This window comes from Corylus avellana, chromosome ca1, assembly GCF_901000735.1.
Source record: "Corylus avellana chromosome ca1, CavTom2PMs-1.0".
NCBI lineage: Eukaryota > Viridiplantae > Streptophyta > Magnoliopsida > Fagales > Betulaceae > Corylus > Corylus avellana.
The window spans coordinates 33,462,223-33,480,387 of NC_081541.1; the positions used below are offsets into that span (position 1 = coordinate 33,462,223).

Consider the following 18,165-nt stretch of genomic DNA (forward strand, 5'->3'; position numbering starts at 1 on the left):
TCGGCCCTCTACAATGCATTACCAATTTGTCACCAAGTTCCTTCCTAAATCGCTCGTCCAATCGATCGACCTGTGAATATATTTCGTACAATGGAAACGCATGGTTACTAACTTTAGTTGATTTTAAAAAACATAGCATGCAAATAACTCCGACAATTGCTTTAAGTAAACATCACATCATTCTTACGTAGTCACGGTTCCACTCGCAGAACAAGTCATAATGTTGGGTTTCCAACTGAACCTCTGTTGTTCGTCCCCTATTGCATGATCGCCTAAGCGTATCCATGTGCATCCTACAATTCGAAATTATGTTAATTATAATTCAATACGAGCAATATTGTCACAAGTTCATTGAGCATGCAAGGTGCGGGCAAAAGATCTCGACTTACGTCCGCAATTGATGAAACTCGTCCAAGTTGAACATAATATACCGGTGTATTTGTGTCATTGTGATTTGGTCGAGGCGGACTCGTATTCCATTTCCCTTTGAACCATCTAGATTTCTTTGTATCTTATTGTGAAAGGTTGGTGTGTTCTCTAAATATCTCGAACAAAACGTCACCAACTCAGTTGCTATGTAGCCCTCCGCAATACAACCCTCAGGAGCCGCTTTGTTGCGCACATTAGATTTGAATACTCCAAGGCTCCTAAATATGAACCAATACATATTTTCAGTTTAGTTAGTACTTGTCATGTATTGGTACCTGAAACCAAAAAATGCAAGAATATCCGTAAACATATTTTACCTCTCTGCCGGATACATCCATCTATACTGTACTGGTCCACCGAGTCGGCATTCACGGATAAGATGCACGACCACATGAACCATACTCGTAAAAAAGCTGGGGGGAAAAACCTGTTCCATCTTGCACAACGTGATACAGACATCACACTGTAGTCGGTCAATATCCTGTTCGGTCAATGTTGTTGAACATAGGCACCTGAAGAATGTGGACATCTCAACAAGAGGTCTAACCACGTTGCTTGGAAGTGATCCACGCAATGCAATAGGTAGAAGCTGCTGCATCAGTACATGACTGTCATAACTCTTTAACCCCGATATTGTACGGTCCTTAAGTCGTATACAACGAGAAATGTTCGAGGCATATCCGTCGGGCACCCTTACATTTCGTAGCACTTTCAAAAAAATGTGTTTTTTCATCCTTGGACATCGTGTGGGTAGCTTGTTGAATATAGGTCTTACCATCCTGTGGGTCCACAAATGGATGAAGTGTACGTCTCAAACCCATTTCTTGCAAATCTAAGCGAGCGTCGAGGTTGTCCTTTGTTTTCCCTGGAATGTCCAGTATTGTACCAAGTATGTTGTCCATCACGTTTTTCTCTATGTGCATAACATCAAGATTATGCCGCCATAAATTATCTTTCTAATACGGCAACCTAAAGAAAATACTTTTCTTCTTCCACACTACATTAGAAGTATTCGTCTTCTACTTCTTTCCTTTTTCTTTCTCAGCCTGCCTTGCCTGATCAGCGTTCTCATCCCCAAACACCATCCCTTCTAATTGGCTTATGACTTCATCTCCACTAGGCACATCAGGGGCACATTCTAGTTCAACGTTGCCGTCAAATGTTCCTTTGTTCCGCCTCCACGGATGATCCATGAGCAAGTATCGTCTGTGCCCCATATAACACCATTTATGGCCATGTTTTAACCATTTCGACCTTGTCGAGTTCATACAGCAAGGACATGCCTTTTCACCCTTGGTAGACCATCCAAACAAATCTGCGTATGCTGGGAAGTCATTAATTGTCCACATCAACTGCACTCGCATAACAAAATTATTTTTCTTTGAGACGTCATATGTGCGTACCCTTACATTCCATAGTTCTTGTAACTCCTCAATTAAGGGTTGAAGGTAGACATCTATATCCATTCCAAGTGAACTTGGGCCCGGGATAATCAACGATAGTATAAAAGATGTCTGTTTCATGCACATTCAAGGAGGCAAGTTGTAGGGCACAACCATTACAGGCTAAGTGCTGTGAGATGTAGACATGTTCCCAAATGGATTAAATCCATCCGAGGTTAGTCCGAGCCTTATATTCCTGCTGTCCGATGAAAACTCCAGATGTAAGTTGTCGAATGACTTCCATGCTTCGCCGTCGGCTGGATGCCTCAATACGCCGTCGTTAGTGCGGCCTTCTACATGCCACCTCATAAAGCGTGCTGTATGTTCTGACATAAACAACCTCTGTAGTCGTGGTATGAGTGGAAACCACCGCAACACCTTCACCGGACGTTTCTTGCCCGACAATATGGGTTGACCGTCCTCATCTAAATTGATTGCTTCCATCCATTTAGATTCTCCACATACGGTACATGAATCCAACTCTTTATTGCCCTTCCAGAATAGCATACAATCATTAAGGCACTCCAAAATCTTCTCATACCCTAGTCCCATGTCTCATAAAAACTTTTTCGCCTCATATGTATTAACCGGCAGAGTTTCATTACTCTCGGGCAGCAATTGATTGATGAACTCTAGGAAAGCCGAGAAAATCGAGTTACTAAGTCCACAACGCACTTCAAGTTGTACAGGTGAACAGTCGCACTTAGTTTGCTATGTTTTGTCCCAGTATGAAGTGGTTTCTCTGCCTTTTTAAGAAGGTTGTAGTACTTTAGTGCATCGCCTTCAGCGGCTTCTTCGGTCACAATTTCCTCACCCCCTTACACCACGGCATGAGACTCACAATTGTCTTCCCTGACTACTTCGTGCATGCCGAATAAATCACCCAACATTCCGTGCATGTCTCCTCCCTGATTTGCGCTTGCACCCGCATCTGAGGCCGGGCGATTGGAATTAGACCCGGTATGAAGACCCTGTACATGCTTCTCACCGTGATAGAACCAAAGTGTGTATTCCCGCATCATTCATTTTCCCCCTGTCAAGTGGTCGAATACAAAACCCGGCGGGTGGCGCCGGTTATTTCGACAAACCTTACAAGGGCAATAGATGAATCCATCAGGGGTTCTACAGTTACTAACTGCAAACTCCACAAACAATCTACACTCATCTCTGTATTCCCTCGTACCCCTAGACTTTGTCATCCAACTCTTGTCAATTTTTATCTACGTACATAAATTAGGAATAAATATATAAGACTTAAAAATTGTATACCTAATTTCAAGCACATGCATGTATATAAACATAAACCGAAACCTAAATATTTGAACCACATTAAAAATATAAACCTATATATTCTCATATAGGTTTAAATTGTTTATGTCCAAAAATATATACATATTCATGCCTATCTACATTCATCCGTACCAAAGGGTGTATTTATAACACTTATCTATTATAATTAATCTAGAAGAACCAATAAAAAAAAAATACTTGATCCAAATTTTAGCATTTTCTTTGGTGGAGACCCTAAACAAATTAATCTAGTTAGGTTATTTTATAAGGTTGTTCTAGTACATCTACCGAGCTAGGTTCATTTTGAGGACCCTAAATACAATAAATATAGCTTAAATGTCGTTAGACTTTGGCATTAATTAGTAGGTGATGACATGCATGGGTCATACAACTCTTTTGTTTGGTGTATTTATTTATTTTTTATCTGATATGTATATAAAGGTTAAAAGAATTTTGAGTGTCTTGCAAATATGGTAAATGTTTTCGTAATATATATTTTTGGTCCGAACGTTTCTTGGGTTATTGACACATTAGATTAATTTCTTTCATATAAATCACAATTTTAACAAAATTCCAACTAGTTTTTAGGTAATATTAATTTTAATGCGTTATATTTCAACTTGAACAAGCTTATAAGTTCCTCAAATTAACCAAAACTTTAATCCATTTTGTATGGTTTTTTTTGTTTGAAAAATAATATATGTGGGATAGAATAAAGTAAGAATCGAATTGAATATATTTTGCAAGTGTTTTAGGTTATGTGTTTAATTATGATTAGATTTGTTAAAAAAACTCAAAACAAAAGTGTGAAAAAAAAAAATAGTCTAAAAAACAAAGTCATGACTTTTTACTTATTCATTTGAAGTCTCTCTAAGTTTGACAAGGTTTGCACTTTTGCCAACTCTTTTTCCCGTTAAATCCATGTAATTTAGATTGAATCCTCGTGTGTGAATTTATAACTTACAAATTAATCCATAACGTTTATGGTTAAAAGAATATTAAAAAACACATTAACTTTGAATATTAATTAAACAAAGACTTAAATTAAATCTCTATAAATATTATATGTCACCACGCACTACCACTACAAAAAAAAAAACCAGTTCTGCCGGTGCCCATCAAACGCCGTTGAATGGGGAAAAAAACGCCGGGAATAGTATTCCTGGCGTTTGGTGTAGGCGTTGGCTTTAACAGTGTCGGCAAAGGTGTTTCCCGGCGTTTTGGGTGACCGCCGGTGAAGAAAATGAATTCGCCGGCGTCCTCTGTCGACGCCGGCAGATGAGGTTGCGCCGGCGTCGATGGAGAACGCTGGCAAAGGTAGCTGTGCCGGCGTCGACAGAGGACGCCGGCACAGCTACCTTCGCCGGCGTCCTCTGTCGACGCCGGCAAATGAGGTTCTGCCGGCGTCAACAGAGTACGCCGGCAAAGGTAGATGTGCCGGCGTTCTCTGTCGACGCCGGCAGATGAGGTTCTTCCGGCGTCAACAGAAAACGCCGGCAAAGGTAGCTTCGCCGGCGTTTTCTGTCAACGCCGGCAGATGAGGTTCTGCCGGCGTCAACAAAGGACGCCGGCGTAGGCTGTTGCGTTTTGCTTTTGTTTTTTTTAATTGCTTTTATTTAATGCTCAGGGCGTTTTGCTTTTATTTAATTGCATTTATTTTGCTTTTATTTAATGTTCAAGACGTTTTGCATTTGTCCAGTTTTTTCCATCCATTACAAAGTCTTGTACATATCCCAAGTTCTGTTGTATTTTGTCGTATCCTTAGTAATACACTTTTAAGAGAACTTCTTTATCCTCACCTACAAAGTCAATGGAGGAGCAACATGAGAAAATGAAATTTGATTAATGTTAATTGTTCACAGCCTATGTTTCACTTATTTTTTCAGCAGTACGTTTTCATTATAACACTGAACGAAATTTTAGGATGCACTGATACTTAGAGAAATTTTTCAACAATTTACCCCTGAATTTGTATATCCTGGAAAAATCAATCCTCCCACAAGTTAATCCCATTTGAAGATAGGTCACATCTAGCAGTATTGACATATATAACTCAAATAAAAGGAAAGCTACGACTCCTAGAATAGATATAATAAGCACTGATAAGATTTTGAAACAAGTAATTATGTATCATCACTTGCAGTGTCTTGCATTACTGGAATTTCAAGAACAAGAAAGAATACTTTGACAACTTGATCAGCTCGTGTCCTAATATAGAGGCCGGCGGCACTATCAGGGCAAGGTATTTCTACAGCATCTCTCGTGAACATGCCACAGGTCAAACCTACATATTGAATAGAGGCACATAAATTAGACATAAAGAAAGAAAGACAACTCTTGTAGGTCTTCTAAGTTAATAACATCTTTTATGTTTTACATCATTCTGTAGGCTTAATTCCATCAATACAATGAAGAGATCTGAACATTATTTTCATGTTAAACAATATATTGGAAATAGGAGGGATGTAGGGTGTAACGCTCCATTTCTGCTAATGTAATGCCTTGCACAAATAACAAATGAATGAGCGACTCATATGCTGTGGTAAGAAAGCAATAATATGAGCAAATGAGCAGAAAATTAAGCACCTGTCAGTGAACCATGGTCTGTATGCCATCCACACCAGGATGAAGTGGAGTTTCCATCTTCGGTACAATTACTGCAAGTCACATTCTACTAGATAAAAATTCACCTCCCTAAGCATAAACCAACAATTCTACAATTCTACCTTAGAAGCACATACAGCAATATTCTCCACTATCACAAATTTATTAGGGGGAACTATACTACCACCAAAACTTACACCTCAATTGCAAAAAAATCTCTGCAATGACCCACCCACAGCCAGCCGTGTCTCCTCCATGGAGATCTGCAGTCCTGGGTCTCTGGGCCATGGACAAAGTTTTTTTATTATTATTATTTAAAGAAAAAATTGAGGTAAGTGTAGTTTCCCCAATTTATTATTTAAAGACCCATTCCCAAAAGAATAGTTCATTTTTTTTAAGTAATTTCAATATCATTAATTAAGTGCAAAGAAGTGCAACCCTAATACACATGTAATATACAAGAGAACCCCTAATCTAAAGAATAGTTTCTGTTTTCTATAAAGCAATATTATCAAATAATATTTATAATGATAAAGTAAGCTTCAGTGTAAGATTCATGATGCCCAAACTAGAGGTAAAAATCATAACCGAAAGATAGCAAGGAAGAAACCTCCACATCAGAATAATGCATTACTTTCAAGTATTCATATATGATTGCTCGCACACCAACTCAATGTTAACCAAATAAAATTCAGTCCTAGCCATGAAATTCCCTAATTGCCCATACAACTTAGGGGAACCAGCAAAAAAAAAAAATCTGAAGCAACAATCCAAAAGAAAACTTTTACTAATAATATGCCCCCTTTCTTGGGCCACATGTTAGCCTTTCATTGCCTTGTGATGATCTTGCTCATCAAGTAATTGATGTTCACTTTAATTTCCATTAATATGGACAACATCAAGTTATAGTATTTTTTTCTGGATCTCAGTTTAAGAACTTCATAAAACCTGAGATTGCATCTGCTGCAGTATTATGATAAAGCTTCCTTCAGAAAGTTGCACACCTAAGTTTTGGGACATATATACCTTACATAATGTAAAGAACTTGTGCAGCCCATTACTAAATCAAGTTGAAGCGATGAGTATGTGTGACAACTTCAATCATGCCAATTTCTTTATCCTTCTTAATGTAGCCACATAATTGATTAAAATACAGAACATGGTTCAGCCTGGTGAGTTTATCTCCTATGGCCACACAAAAAAAATTGATGAACAAAAATAAAACAAAATTACCTCTGCTGTGCTGGAAAATAGTATAGCAGACGCCCTTTATGACAAACAGAGGTGAGAACATCAATTGCATTGTACTAGAATTTCACTCACGCTAATGACTGTTTATTCATCAAGTTGGCACAGATACACATTAAGAACATGAATTTCAGGGAGTAAACTTTGTAAAGCAAAACCTTCAGGGACCAGTATCTTCTACAAACCCAGCTTTTACTCGAGTCAAGTAAAAAATAAAACAATTAAAAAAACTATATTTTGGCACTATTAAAGTTCAATAAGCACATACACGAATATTTAAAAAATTGTAAACTGGAGTACACACTGCAGAGAAACCATTGGAGGTACCAACAAAGCATATGACCGAGGACATGCTATGACAGTCTTTTGGTGTCAAGATGCATCAGATGGTTGTAGCATCATGATAAACATGATAGAGCATAGCGTATTATTAGCATCATTTGTTCTCTCTATCACCTAGCAGGTTCAGAATGTGCTCAAGTTTCCAGAACATCCAAAGCAACCATTTAAAATGGAAAAAAAAATTTCTCAAGAAGGATCCATTCTCACCTATGCTGGAAAATATGCGCAACAAAAGCAAGGTTCAGATTGGGGGAACCTTCCACAATATCTTTTGCAGTTAAGTGTCAAATACACCTGCCATGATTTTAAATTACACAATTATGGTTCACCTTCTGACAATTTCTTCCTACATTCTTTTGTAGGCCAAATCATTTTCAAATTTATAAGTGAAAAACTGAAAATTTACTAAGCAAAACCGAATAGCTGTGCCAATCTACGGGGAAAGTAAGTACAACATTTAATTTATTTTCTGTCTTACATTTTCTTGGTAACCAAATAGAGCATTAATCAATTCACACTCCTCCACAACTAATCAGAAGAATTAAAAACCCAGGTCTAAAATACGGTTATAAACAAATAAAAGAAAAGGCCAACGAGGTTCATATTTCTTTCTTGCTTACGTTTTCTTCAACAACCAAACAGAGAATATAAGATCTTTCCTGGCATAAGTACAAAAATTAGAACTTCAAACATCAACAAATGTTTGACAATGCCAAAGGTGGAGCTAAATTTTTAATTTATATTCTTTCTTACATTTTCTTGGAAACAAAACGGAGCACTATCCAATTCGCATTCCTCAACCAGAAATCAGAGGAATCGAGAACTCAGATTTCAAATTCAAACTTTAACCCCAAAAAAAAAAAAAGCTGACAAGATTCACATTTCTTTTTTTGCTGACTGTCTTCTTAACAACCAAACAGAGAACTCATCAACTTTTATAAGATCTTTCCAGACAAAACTAGAAGAAAGAAATTCAAATAGCAATAAGAGTTACCAAGTGAAACCGAATAGCTGAGCCACAAAGTGGAAGTAAAGTTTTAATTTTCTCTTACATTTGGAAACCAAACAGAGCACCAATCAATTACGTGAGATTTCAAGCTCCGGAGCTCCACTTGCGTGAACTGGTTCTGCAGCCATGGATCGGAGACGAGAATGCCTACGAAGCCGGGCATTTCTTGCTGTATATTTCTTGGGCGAAGAAATGGATGAGAAAAATGGAGCATAGCCATGGATCGGAGACGAGAATGCCTGCGAAGCCGGACATTTATTTCTGTATATTTCTTCGGCGAAGAAATGGATGAGAAAAATGGAGCATAGCCTCGAGAATAGCCTCGAGCATCACAACCCAGCTTCATTGACGTAACTAGGGTAGAGATTTCGCAGAGAGAGAGAGCGGAAGAGGGGGTAGGAGGGATATGCTGTGAACGAAGGAGATGAGGGCGAAAATTGGGGGAATTTTGAGAAGGGCGGGTGAATTAAATTTTCACCCATTTCGGCGGCTAGTGCCAAAAATTTAAGAAATGTTTACTTTACTCTTTTTTATTTTAAAAATATTCTTATATTTTAAGGGTAATTGAATAATATGTGCAATTTAATAAGATTACAATAATCATTAAATATGAATATTAAATAATATAATCCTTATATTTCAAGGGTAATTGAATAAATATGTGTAATTTAATAACATCACAATAATCATTAAATATGAATTTAAATAATAAAAGTGAATAATATTAATGCTTAATCATATAATCATTAGATCATGTTATATAAAATCGAAAATTGCACGAATTGTTAGAGATCATATGATAATACTTAGATCATGTCATCACATTCTTAGGAATTATGATCATTATAACTCAAAATTATCATATTATTATATGATAATCGTTAGATCATATTATCATACTTATGAATTAATCATATTATTATATATATGATAATTGTTAATTAGATCATATTATCATATTTATGAATTATGATCATTATGACTAATATTGATCATATGGTCTTAGATCTTGGACAACATGATCTAATGATTCATATGTAACTAATGATAATACTAAGATGTAATGATTATATTCATATCATATAGTAATTATATAAATTATATAACATATGGTCTTATGAGATTCATATGATGATATTTAAGAATTTGGATAACTATGAGTCATAATGATCATACTTATCATAGATAATCTTATAAGTCATAAGATATAGGGAAAATTACACCTTACCGCCCCAAAGTTTGGAACGATTTTCAATTCGACCACTAATGTTTCAATTTTTGCAATGCACTCCCCCAAACTTGCAATTTTTTTTCAATTCGACCAATTTTATCCAAAAATTCTCATATTACCCCTAAGATATATGATATTATGGGGCGGTAAGGTGTAATTTTTCCTAAGATATATGATATTATGAGGCATTAAAAATTTGAAATATTATCTTAAATTCCATTAAACACATTCCATTGAAAATTACTATGACCAAGTTCATATATCCCTAATTGAAAAACCCAAACCAATATCTAGTTATAAAACAAAAATCTTTCAAGTCATGTCCAAAGTAAATATAAAAACTTCTAATCTACTACATCTTGCATCATTTGGTCAGGTAGAATGAGTAAGATCTTTCATCGTTGCCTAAAGTTTTCGAGTAGAGGTCTCAACTCTGCTATCTCTGCCCTCAATGCCGCTCTTTCTTGTGCATCTTCCTGTATACAATAAACATTTAGAACATAGTTGACGAAACCAAATGAATGTAATACAACATAACATAATTTAAGAAATAGCTGGATTATAATTTAACCTCTCGTTGTCGCCTCAACTCTGCTACCTCTAACCTTAGTGCCGCAAGTTCTTGTGCATCTTCTGGTGTAGAAGCACTAGCAATAGATTGTGAATTACCATGACCCGGAAGGGATGAAGGAGTAATCCCTAGTCCAAAACCCACGCACGCGACCATGACGTTCCTTACCCAAAGATTTTGAGTAGGCATCATTAGCATGGTACATCATGCTGCCTACTTGGGTACCCTCTTGCGAGTTTGGAGGCTCCTGCATTATGTCTTCCTCCATTTGAGACTGTAACCAAGTGAAGCCATGAAATTCAGTAGTAAGCACATTAAGCTGAGTGAAGAAATAAATAAAATTTAAAACAATACTAGTTAGCTAGTGGTTTTAAATATTACTTACAACAACTCGTCTTGTCTTATCATTCACATGCGTGCCATCATTATGCTTATGTGTGTCAATAAAGACTGCGGGCCTGGTTGGTATCACCCCAGTAGATTTCCTCTACACATTTCAATTTATCAGGTTTGTAAACAAAATCAACAACTTCAATTGTACTACTAACTAAAAACTAAGTACCATTTCATTGGCGCGTCGAGCAAAGCTTTTTGCCCCTGCTGCGTGCTGGATTTCTTGCTTTGATCGGCTCACCTTAGCAACTTGCGCCTTCTCCTACGTTGTCAATATAATAGAGTCAAACATTTATAATCCTATAGTTGCTTATAAATTATTTTTATAAATTTGGTACCTGAACTTTTCCATCTTTCCAGTAGTTTACAAGATTTGCAAATTGCATGATGTTAATTTTGGTTGAGTCAGCACTTGCCACTATTTCTGCAGCAGTTAATGAATTGCTGAAGTGAGTATTCTTCAATTTACTCCGGTACTCCCGCAATTGCTTTCCCATGTTGTGCAATACCCACTCCTTGATTTTTGAAGCTTGGCGTTCTGGTATAAAGAACTTTTTCTACAATCAAATAAAAAAATTAATGATGATATTGTTGCAATTTTTAAAATTATTACAAAAATATAAAGAAGACGTCAACATAAAATTGAATTTTCATACTTGTATTAAGTTCCACGCATCCTCCTTGTGTCTATTAGGAACTTTCTTCCAATTCACAACATCTATAGGCATAATGTTTTTATCCTTAACAAGTGTGCCAGCGAAAGTACTGAACTTCAAGCCTTGATCGCAAATTGGCTGACCTAAGCCATTAAATTCGATGATTACTTTTTCATCCTCCGGTAAATTCCATATGCCTGGCATACGGGTAACACCACGCCTTCTCTTGTTGCCTGCAATGTGTAGAAAATAAAATTAATGTTAAGAATTTGGAAAATATATTTTAATTAATTTTAAAAATGCAACAATATGTTACACATACCGCCAGTGTCTACCTCCCCAGGCGTGGGAATTGTCTGCTCAGGATCCTCATAAGGGAGAAAAGCTCCTAAATCATCGTTGCTAGTAGCTCCTTGAAGTGAAGGTCCATCACCTATGGAATCGTGTTGTGTAGGGGCCTCCATAGGCTGCACAGATCGGGTAGTCCTCAATCGTTTGGTCGGGGCCATATGCCTACACCAATCAACATCATATCAGACTAATAGCACCAAAGTATGTAATAATCACAAAAAAAATCATCAGCAATCATGTGAACACTTACATCCACACTCTTGCATGGACAAGTGAACATTTCAAAAGTGAATACATAACGATGACTATGTTAAGTCATCCTGACTTTCATCATGATGAATTTCATCTCTCAAATCCTCAGGGGTTTCAAGTGTTATTCCTTCTATGTCATTTCGATCATATACAAGATTATCAATGACATCCTCAAGTACTCCCTCAATGTTAAGGTTGGAAGGTTCATTATCATTATAGTCATCCACATCATTTTCATCCACGTGCCCTTCACCAACGTCAAATACGTCTCTTGGTTTTGTCTTCACAACAACAACCCAATTCGGGTTTCTTTCATCAGCTACATAATATACTTGAGAAACTTGGGAAGACAATACGAATGGATCATCAGTAATCCGTTCCCCAGTGTGTATTAGACGCGAAAAATTCACAAGGCTATAGCCAAAGTCATCAATCTTGTAACCCCTGCCCAGAGCAATGTTTGCCCTATCACACTTGAATAGTACATATCGTGATCCATCATAATATTGAACCTCAATGATGCGTGTTAGTTGGCCGTAGTATGCAGTGTCATCTTCAAATACACAAACTCCACTATTTTGTGTTGATTTGCCCTTTTCATAATCTTTAATGCGAAACAGCACGCCATTCACAACATATCGCTTAAATTCTTGGGCCACTTTTATAGGACCTATGGAATGAGATGCAATTTTACCATCAATTTCATTTCTACGAAAGTCATCCATGTTTTGAACCTGATATTTGCACATTGTTATTTGCGATTAGTATAACAATTAAGTGTGTAATCTCGTAATATTAGTTATTTGACTTAAAAATAACACTTACATAGCCCCGGAACCAATCACAAAATTGATCTCTGTGCAACTTATCTAATTCATTTGTCATTCGTCGATTCCTACGATTTCTCGTCTTTAGCTCCTCGTGCATCCTATATTTGTGGGTGGCACCACAAATTCATGTTACGATTACTTTTTCAAAATGTAATGAATTTCTAAGTGTACAAATTAAAAATGAAACTCACATGTGGAATGAAATGAAATCATCAGAGTTGAAGAGTATATATCGATGTGCCTGAGCCAATGATTTTTCATCAAGATTGAAACTCTTGACCTCTCCTCTAGCATCATCATGATTTCTAATGGGTCTATTGAATACTGTTTGCGATGATTCCAAATAGCGTGAACAAAACGTCAATAATTCCTCTACTATGTACCCTTCAGCAATACAACCTTCAGGTGACGCTTTATTGCGTACATAACCCTTATATCGATGTAAGCACCTATATTAAATAAAGTATATAAGTATCATGTCAAATAAGAAAAAAATAATACTAGTTTGCAATATAATAATTTCATACCTTTCAAAGACATACATCCACCGATAATGAACGGGTCCACCTAGCCTACATTCAGTAGCCAAATGTACGAGAAGGTGTACCATCACTGTGAAAAATCCTGGTGGGAAGACCATTTCCAATTGGCACAGTATGTAAGGGATTTGAGACTCAAGTCGATCCAAATCTTCCAATTTTAGGGATTAAAACCATCTGATGCTAATCCAAGTCTGACATTGCGCGAGTCAGAAGCAAAATCGGGGTACTGTGAATCAAATGCCTTCCAAGCTAAGGCATCGGCTGGATGCCTTAGTACTCCATCATTCGTGCGATTCTCTGCATGCCACTTCATATCTGAAGCGGTTTTTGATGACATGAATAGCCTCTGCAATCTTGATTTCAAAGGAAACCACCTCAAAATCTTCTTCGGTTTTCTCTTCGATTTTTTAGATGACTCAGCCACATTCATAATATCCTTCCACTTCGATTTTCCACACACTGTACAATTTTCCAGATTCTCGTTGTCTTTCCAGAATAACATACAACCATTACGACAGACCGGAATCTTCTCATATCCAAGCCCCAACTCCTTCATGTACTTTTTAACTTGATATGTGTTATTGGGCAACGACGCATCTGGTGGAAGCATTTTACTCAACTTTTCAAGCAACAGTGTGAATGAGTTATTACTCCACCCAGACATACACTTTAAATTATACAAGTCTACAATAGCAGTAAACTTAGTATATTCTGTGCACCCTTCATATAGTGGCTTCTTAGCATCATTGAGGAATTCATAAAACTTTTCAGTACCCTGACTAGTACCTTGTCGATCTTCGTGTACTCCTTCAGCTTCCCCACCCATTTCGGATATAGGGCATTGACTAGTACCTTGTCGATCTTCGTGTACTCCTTCAGCTTCCCCACCCATTTCAGATATAGGGCATTGACTCATATTAGGATCCGTCACAATAGGAAAAACCTCATGCAACATGTCAAGCATCCCACTCGAACCGTCATGTATTGGCTCCCTATGAAAGGGGGTGTTAGTAGCCTGATGACTAGAAGTAGTTCCAAGCTGTTCTCCGTGAGCATACCAACAAGTGTAACCTTGACAAATTCCATAATTTATCAAATGTGCGTGTACCATACCCCGTACCCACGAGGTGCCATTGGCACACCTCGTACACGGGCAACGAATTTTCCCATTATGAGTTTCGTTGTTAAATGCGAACTCCAAAAAGTCATTAACCCCCCTCACATACTCCTCCGACCATTTATTCTTTGTCATCCAACTTTTGTCCATTGCTAACTACATCAAATGCGTAGAAACATATTAACCATCAACTTTTGTCCATTAAACTCTATAACATATTGAATCGTTTTTCTTTTTTCTAATTGTATTTAGCACCCACTAGCCTAACAATGAAAAATATATTTCTACATTTGTTTTAATGAAAGCTCGATTATATATTGATTAATATATACGATAATTGTAAATCTAAAAAAAAAAAAAAAGTTATAAATTTAGTGAAATGCTTGAATGAAAGTTAATCATGTAAAAGATACATCTTCTAACCCTACCTCTATGTTAAGCACATGAGAATAGGCATAAAGATATCAAAAATCAAAAATCAAGAAAAAAAAATTATGCAATTACCAATTAAAAATTAGTAATAAATTATGAATGGGAGTAAAGCTTCAAACCCGTGGTTGAAGCATAAAATAGCTAATTATGCAATTACTAATGTTTGAAGCAAATGAATGATCTTAGCTATTTTAGTAATAAATCATTAAAAAATTATCAGTGATGATGTGGCACCTAATTAAATTTTTTTTATTATTATTATTATTATTATTATATATATATATATAAAAAAAAAATTGGGGCCGCCGAGGCACCACCCCAATAATATTTTGGAATGCTTAATATATGTCATTTCTTTTGACTAGCTTTAGAGTTAACAAAGTTTTGAGAAAATTTTGTTGACTTTTGACTAGCCCTTGACTTAGCCCAATCCGAATCTCTAACTCTATTAAAGTAGGGGGGCAAGTATATCAATCCTCTATTCTATATGTCTCTGTTCGCTAGCTGCTGAGTAAATGGGAGACAGGAAAAGAAAATAAAGCCTTTTAATTTGATTGTGATTTGTGCTGTTTTGAATTTCATAATGTTTTCGTGTAAATCGAACTGTTTTTCTTTAATTTTTGTTGGATGTTATTTTTTTCTGTTTGTTTGTTGAGAAAAGAAAGGAAACTGTCTAAATCTCATGTCTTACACTGTTCTGGTTCAGTTAATTAATGAAAAACTAAAGCTTTTTTAAAACCCATAATTGATAGTTCCTTTTCGTTTCCCACATTTTCCCGAGAACCAAACACGCGACACATGCGCTTAAAAATCTGACTTTTATCACTGATTTTGATCCGAGAACAGGCCCGGGACCAATGCGAAATCCGGGTGACGTTCTAGAAGCGATCGAGTGGGAGCTCGAGAAGGACCAGATTAGAGAAGAGTTAATTGTCGCCGATATCGCTCGGCGCCGAGTGCTCGAGGCGAAGGTGAGGACGGCGCTGATGATAGAGCGAGAGATGGCAATGCGTAGGCTCGCCGCCATGGCCACACTGGAGGGGCGATTGGTGATGCGGTTCGACCCGAGGTTGCTGCAGCTAATTCACCCATTCGAAAGCTTCGCTTTTCCTGGTTGTGGTGGCGCAATCGATACGTACGTTTCCGATGATGCCGCGGTTTCAGGGGTGGCCGGACAACCCCAATGGCCACCAGCCATGCGTGGTGGTTCCGGCCACAGCACCCCTTTTGTTTTTATATATATATTTTTTTTTATATTTTAGTTTTTTTAATTATTATTGTTTTATAATTTTAAATTTTTAATGAGTTTTTAATTGTACTTTTATAGACCAACTTTTCACTGCCCAAAACATACTATTGGATCAAGAAAGGCTATGCATCAATACAAATAACTTAATAATTTTGTCATATCATCAAGAAATAGAAAAAATTTACAAATTGAACTAAACACTCTTAAAATGATAGGAATAAGAAATAAGAAATAAGACTGATCAGAAGAAATAAGAAAAATTTACTTACTTGAGATGTGTGCGAAATTTGTATGAATGAGCAGAATTTGCAATAGGTAGGGGCGTGATAAGGGGCTATATATATATTGCTGAAAAAAGATGATCAAATCAAGATATTGATTTGATTTATGAGTGTTGAATCTCATTCTCAGAGATTTTTGAAAATTTAGACGGTTTAGTTGAACCTAGTTTTCGAGATGTTGATTTGCATAAATAGATATTTGTTGAATCCGCTATCTTTTATTTAATTTTTTTGAATTCTTTTTTCTTTTCTCTTAAGTGATAATTAATATTATGTTAAATTGTTAATCATATCCCAACAGTACGTAGAAACTTACATATATAATATGTTAGTCATATAATTAATTAAACCATATATGATATTGCTAAAGAAGATCAAAGCAAGGTATTTATTTGATTTAGGAGTGTTGATTTGAAACGATTCTCGAAAATTTAGACTATTTAGTTGAACCTAGTTTTTAGGATATTGATTTGGATAGATAGATATTAGGTGAACCATACGGTTGAACCCACTCTCTTTTATTTTTTATTTTTAATTATTTTTTCTTTTCTCTTAAGTGATAATTAATATTATATTAAGTTGTCAATCACAATAAGAACTTACATATCAACCAAGAGATCACCTGGACTAATAATTTCCCCGTTACTATTTGGGATATTGTAAACGATGAGAAAGGTTCTTAAGAAATTATATCTACCTCTATTTTCAAAAAAAAAAAAAAAAAAAGAACTTACATATATATATAATATGTTATTCATATAATCATATATGATTTAATTGATATGATTTTTTACATATATACATATATGATTTAATTGATCGAAATTTAAGGAGAAAATCAGGACCCTTATAACTAATTTACAAATATATATTGAAATGATCGATGGAGCTAGTTGTTCAGTTCTTCTCGCAGTATTTTCTCGCAACGCTAGGATATATATATATTTTATTAAAAAAATATCATGCCGATAATACTAATTAAAAGAGAAAACTTATTTGAATTTCATTAAACACTAAGTCAATAGTAATTAATGCTACAAATTAAAAATGGTGCGTTTTGGTATTGGCTAATTAAGGATTTGTATTTAAATCACATAAATTCTAATGAAAAACGCACTGAAGGGTTCAATTTTGTTTTGATTAAATGTGAGTCGTTGATGCTAATGCATGATGGGATATGCACAAACTCAAAAGGCAATAATCTTATGTCCCGCATGTCCATCAAAGCACAAAGATCCAACGATTTCATCTAATCATCAACTAATTAAAATTTGAATTTTTAATTGAAGATTTATTACCAAATTTTTCTTAACTATCCTTAAATGTGTATAATAATTGCTCAACATTTAAATAACCTAAACATAAAATTATATTCTTGAATTGCATTAAACACATTATCTTGAAAATTACATTAACTAAAATAAATAATAATTTCATAGATAAATATTAGTTGAACCCACTCTCTTTTATTTTATTTTTTGAATTCTTTTTTATTTTCTCTTAGTGAGAATTAATATTATATTAAATTGTTAATGACAACAGTAGGAATTTACAAATATAATATGTTAGTCATATAATTAATTAAATCGTATATGAACCTATGATATTACTGAAGAAGATTAGAGCAAGATATTGATTTGATTTAGGAGTACCGTTGATTTGCAGAGATTTTTGAATATCTAGATCATTTAGTTGAACTTAATTTTCAAGACCTTGATTTGCATAGATAGATATTAGTTGAACCCACTATCTTTTATTTTTAACTTTTTGAATTCTTCTTTTCTTTTCTCTTAATTGAGAATTAATATTATATTAAACTGTTAATCACATGCAACTGTAGGATTGTAGGAACTTACAAATATGATAGATTAGTTATTTAACTAATCTATCATATTT

The 18,165-nt window shown here is 35.6% G+C and overlaps 3 protein-coding genes across 5 annotated transcripts; all 3 read right to left on the reverse strand.

Annotated features, from left to right (window-relative positions):
- Positions 1 to 5,221: 5,221 nt before the first annotated feature.
- Positions 5,222 to 8,822, reverse strand: LOC132167982 (uncharacterized). 3 transcript variants are annotated; one of them, XR_009438738.1, is made up of 4 exons: positions 8,408 to 8,822; positions 7,563 to 7,649; positions 5,748 to 5,818; positions 5,222 to 5,445 (listed from the first exon to the last, which is right to left on the reverse strand). XR_009438738.1 is itself a non-coding variant. In XM_059579043.1 (4 exons), the coding sequence occupies exons 1-4, from the start codon at positions 7,066 to 7,068 to the stop codon at positions 5,285 to 5,287; spliced, it is 384 nt and encodes a 127-aa protein (XP_059435026.1). In that variant the 5' UTR covers positions 7,069 to 7,545; the 3' UTR covers positions 5,222 to 5,284. The 3 variants fall into 3 exon arrangements, 1 of the variants encoding a protein (XP_059435026.1); XM_059579043.1 differs by lacking the exons at positions 7,563 to 7,649; positions 8,408 to 8,822 and adding exons at positions 5,963 to 6,044; positions 6,999 to 7,545; XR_009438739.1 differs by lacking the exons at positions 7,563 to 7,649; positions 8,408 to 8,822 and adding an exon at positions 6,999 to 7,540.
- Positions 8,823 to 9,990: 1,168 nt separating this feature from the next.
- Positions 9,991 to 11,724, reverse strand: LOC132170375 (uncharacterized). The gene is made up of 8 exons (XM_059581336.1): positions 11,538 to 11,724; positions 11,216 to 11,448; positions 10,898 to 11,116; positions 10,729 to 10,821; positions 10,552 to 10,653; positions 10,335 to 10,440; positions 10,167 to 10,228; positions 9,991 to 10,071 (listed from the first exon to the last, which is right to left on the reverse strand). Exons 1-8 carry the CDS (start codon positions 11,722 to 11,724, stop codon positions 9,991 to 9,993), a joined length of 1,083 nt encoding a protein of 360 aa, XP_059437319.1.
- Positions 11,725 to 13,347: 1,623 nt separating this feature from the next.
- On the reverse strand, positions 13,348 to 14,457 carry LOC132170381 (uncharacterized). Its single transcript, XM_059581348.1, has one exon. It carries the CDS (start codon positions 14,455 to 14,457, stop codon positions 13,348 to 13,350), a length of 1,110 nt encoding a protein of 369 aa, XP_059437331.1.
- Between the last annotated feature and the right edge of the window lie 3,708 nt (positions 14,458 to 18,165).

What these genes read in the sequence shown, in the direction of transcription:
- LOC132167982 (XM_059579043.1), bottom strand. Translation starts at nt 7,068, where the DNA reads ATGCAATTGATGTTCTCACCTCTGTTTGTCATAAAGGGCGTCTGCTAT. An exon ending in TATTTTCCAGCACAGCAGAG is followed by an intron (nt 6,045 to 6,998) that starts GTAATTTTGTTT and finishes TCCATGGCCCAG; the next exon opens with AGACCCAGGACTGCAGATCT. An exon ending in GATTTTTTTGCAATTGAGGT is followed by an intron (nt 5,819 to 5,962) that starts GTAAGTTTTGGT and finishes TGTGACTTGCAG; the next exon opens with TAATTGTACCGAAGATGGAA.
- LOC132170375 (XM_059581336.1), bottom strand. Translation starts at nt 11,724, where the DNA reads ATGGCCCCGACCAAACGATTGAGGACTACCCGATCTGTGCAGCCTATG. An exon ending in ATGCGTGGAACTTAATACAA is followed by an intron (nt 11,117 to 11,215) that starts GTATGAAAATTC and finishes ATTTGATTGTAG; the next exon opens with AAAAAGTTCTTTATACCAGA. An exon ending in CTCGACGCGCCAATGAAATG is followed by an intron (nt 10,654 to 10,728) that starts GTACTTAGTTTT and finishes TGAAATGTGTAG; the next exon opens with AGGAAATCTACTGGGGTGAT.
- LOC132170381 (XM_059581348.1), bottom strand. Translation starts at nt 14,457, where the DNA reads ATGGACAAAAGTTGGATGACAAAGAATAAATGGTCGGAGGAGTATGTG.